This window comes from Lepidothrix coronata, unplaced genomic scaffold (genome assembly GCF_001604755.1).
Source record: "Lepidothrix coronata isolate B3197 unplaced genomic scaffold, Lepidothrix_coronata-1.0 Scaffold52, whole genome shotgun sequence".
Taxonomy (NCBI): Eukaryota; Metazoa; Chordata; class Aves; order Passeriformes; family Pipridae; genus Lepidothrix; species Lepidothrix coronata.
This window is the reverse complement of record NW_016690232.1, coordinates 3,829,263-3,831,521: the sequence shown is the minus strand read 5'-3', so window position 1 is coordinate 3,831,521 and position 2,259 is coordinate 3,829,263. Positions and strand designations below refer to the sequence as shown.

The 2,259-nt window shown below is 66.4% G+C and overlaps 1 protein-coding gene across 1 annotated transcript; it reads left to right on the top strand.

Moving 5' to 3' along the window:
* Window positions 1–555: 555 nt before the first annotated feature.
* Window positions 556–1,993, top strand: IER5 (immediate early response 5). The gene has a single exon (XM_017815688.1). It carries the CDS (start codon window positions 675–677, stop codon window positions 1,383–1,385), a length of 711 nt encoding a protein of 236 aa, XP_017671177.1. The 5' UTR covers window positions 556–674; the 3' UTR covers window positions 1,386–1,993.
* The last annotated feature ends 266 nt before the right edge of the window (window positions 1,994–2,259 follow it).

Sequence of the window (2,259 nt, the reverse complement as noted above, 5' to 3'; positions counted from 1 at the left end):
GGGCTTTCTGCAAGCTGCGCTGCCAGACCCCTGGAGCAGAATTCTGCCTGGCAGCTGGGCAGGGATGGCTTTCTGCTCCATGTCAGGGCAGATTTTCCTTGAAATACTAAAGGACACATTTCCCCCTCCAGCCAACACCAACACCAGTTCATTCTCTAACACAAGATGTCAGAGACGGGCTGAAATTGCGGGAAACCTTTCTAACCCGACAAAACAGGGGTTGCTCTTGGTTTGTTTATATTTTTTCTTTTTTTTTTTTTTTCCGCAGGAGCGTTTCAGTCGCTGCGGCCGAAACCCCCACGGCCGCCGGTCGCTCTGGCCGAGCCCGTGCGGGGTTCAGCGAAAGCTGGGGGTGCCGCCGCGGGTGCGGGCCCCACCGCCCGCCGGCGTTGCCGCTTTAAGCGCCCTCTCCGCGGGGCGAGCTTTCGAACGCGCTGCCCCGCGCTGCCATTGGCCGGCGCGCGCGCGCGGGGGCCAGCCGGCGGTTGGAGCGGCCGGCGGCGCGCCCTGATTGGCCGAGGCGGGGGCGGTATAAAAGGCGCGCGGGCGCGTGGGCTCGCTCAGTCTGCGGCGCGAAGGAGCGGCGAGAGGAGCTCGGGTGTGCTGCGGACCGACCCCCGACCACCTCGGCCCGGCGCGGAAACCACCCCCCCATCGCCCACCCGGTTTCCCCCATGGAGTTCAAGCTGGAGGCGCACCGCATCGTCAGCATCTCGCTGGGCAAGATCTACAGCGCGCGGGGCCAGCGCGGCGGCCTCAAGCTGCACAAGAACCTCCTGGTGTCGCTGGTGCTGCGCAGCGCCCGGCAGGTCTACCTGAGCGAGCCGGGCTGCCCGCCCGAGCCGCCCCCCGCCGCCGCCGCCGCGGAGCCCCCCGAGGAGGAGCCGGCGCCCCGCACCGCTGCCTGGGCGGCCGAGCCGCCGCCGCCGCCGCCCCCGCAGGACGAGGCGGGCAGGGACTGCCAGGGCCCCCGGCCGCGGCGCTGTTGCTGCGGCGAGGAGAACCGCGGGGGCTGCGCCGGGGCCCCCCCGCCGCCGCACTGCCCCCGCAAGCGGAGCGCCGGCGAGCGCGGCCAGGCGGGATCCCCGGTGAAGAAGCCCCGCCGCGAGGAAGAGGAGCCGCCACCGCCGCCGCCCTCGCCGCCGGGCGAGCAGGAGGACATGGAGACGAGCAACGTGGCCAGCCTCATCAGCATCTTCGGCTCCAGCTTCTCGGGACTGCTCAGTAAGGAGCCCAAGGGCCGACGGCGGCCGCCCCTGGACGGCGGCGAGGCGGCGGCGGGCACGGCGCCCGCCGAGGCGGCGGCCGAGACGGGACAGATCTGCTGCGATGAGCCGGTGCTGCGGACCCTCAACCCCTGGAGCACGGCCATCGTGGCCTTCTGATGTTCCGGCCGCAGAGACTTGGCCCTCCGCCGCGGGACGGGGGGCCCGGAGGTGACACCCACCCACTCACCCACCCAGCGCCGGGGGGCTCCGGCGCCCTGCCTCGCCGCACGGGAAAGACCGCGGGCCAGCGGCGGCAGCACTTCCCTGTTCCCCGCCGGGTCCTGGTTGCCGGCACCCGCCCTGGGAGCGCCCCCGGCCCTGCCCTCCCGGAATTCCCCTTCCCGGCCGGGCCGCCGCCCTCCGCGGCGCCCGGGGGAGGCTCCTTGGCTGCTGCCGACCCCGGGGGCGCCCCCGCCGGGTGGTATTTTAAGCTTGGAAAGTGTTAAGTTTATTAAATAAAAGTCTCTATTTTGGAAAGGTTTTAGGTCAGAACTATTACATGGTGCTTTTTAAAAGTGTTTTATTGAGAGAAACGAAGTTTACAGACGCTCTGACGGAAAGTCCTTGAGCCTGTTTGTTAGGCTTGGTAACTCCCGGTCTTTGTTGTATAAAGGCTTGGGGCTCCCGTAGGGATTTTTGTACAGTGTTCTCCTTCAGTGATGTATCATGTTTTGTATAAAATGTAATTCTACGTGTACAACACGTATTAAATATTTTCAGCTGTATAAGCCTAGTTCCTGTTTGTGTCCCGCTGGCTCGGGGGAGGGGGGAGGAGGGCAGGCAGCAGCCGGGGTGTGGTTTTGCATGTCTGTGGCTGGATCCACCCTGCCTCGCCAGAGGCTTGGGGTGGGTTGGAGTCCAGATCCTCTGGGAGCTGGGAAAGAAAGGGAACTTCTGTCAGGGCGCCTGGAGTCCTTCCCAGGGTCTTCGAGGTGCTTCCACTACTTACCAGCTATAGTCTCTTCCCGGGGCTGGAGCTGCCGTGGCATTT

Coding starts and splice junctions, on each gene's coding strand:
- IER5 (XM_017815688.1), top strand. CDS start 675: ATGGAGTTCAAGCTGGAGGCGCACCGCATCGTCAGCATCTCGCTGGGC.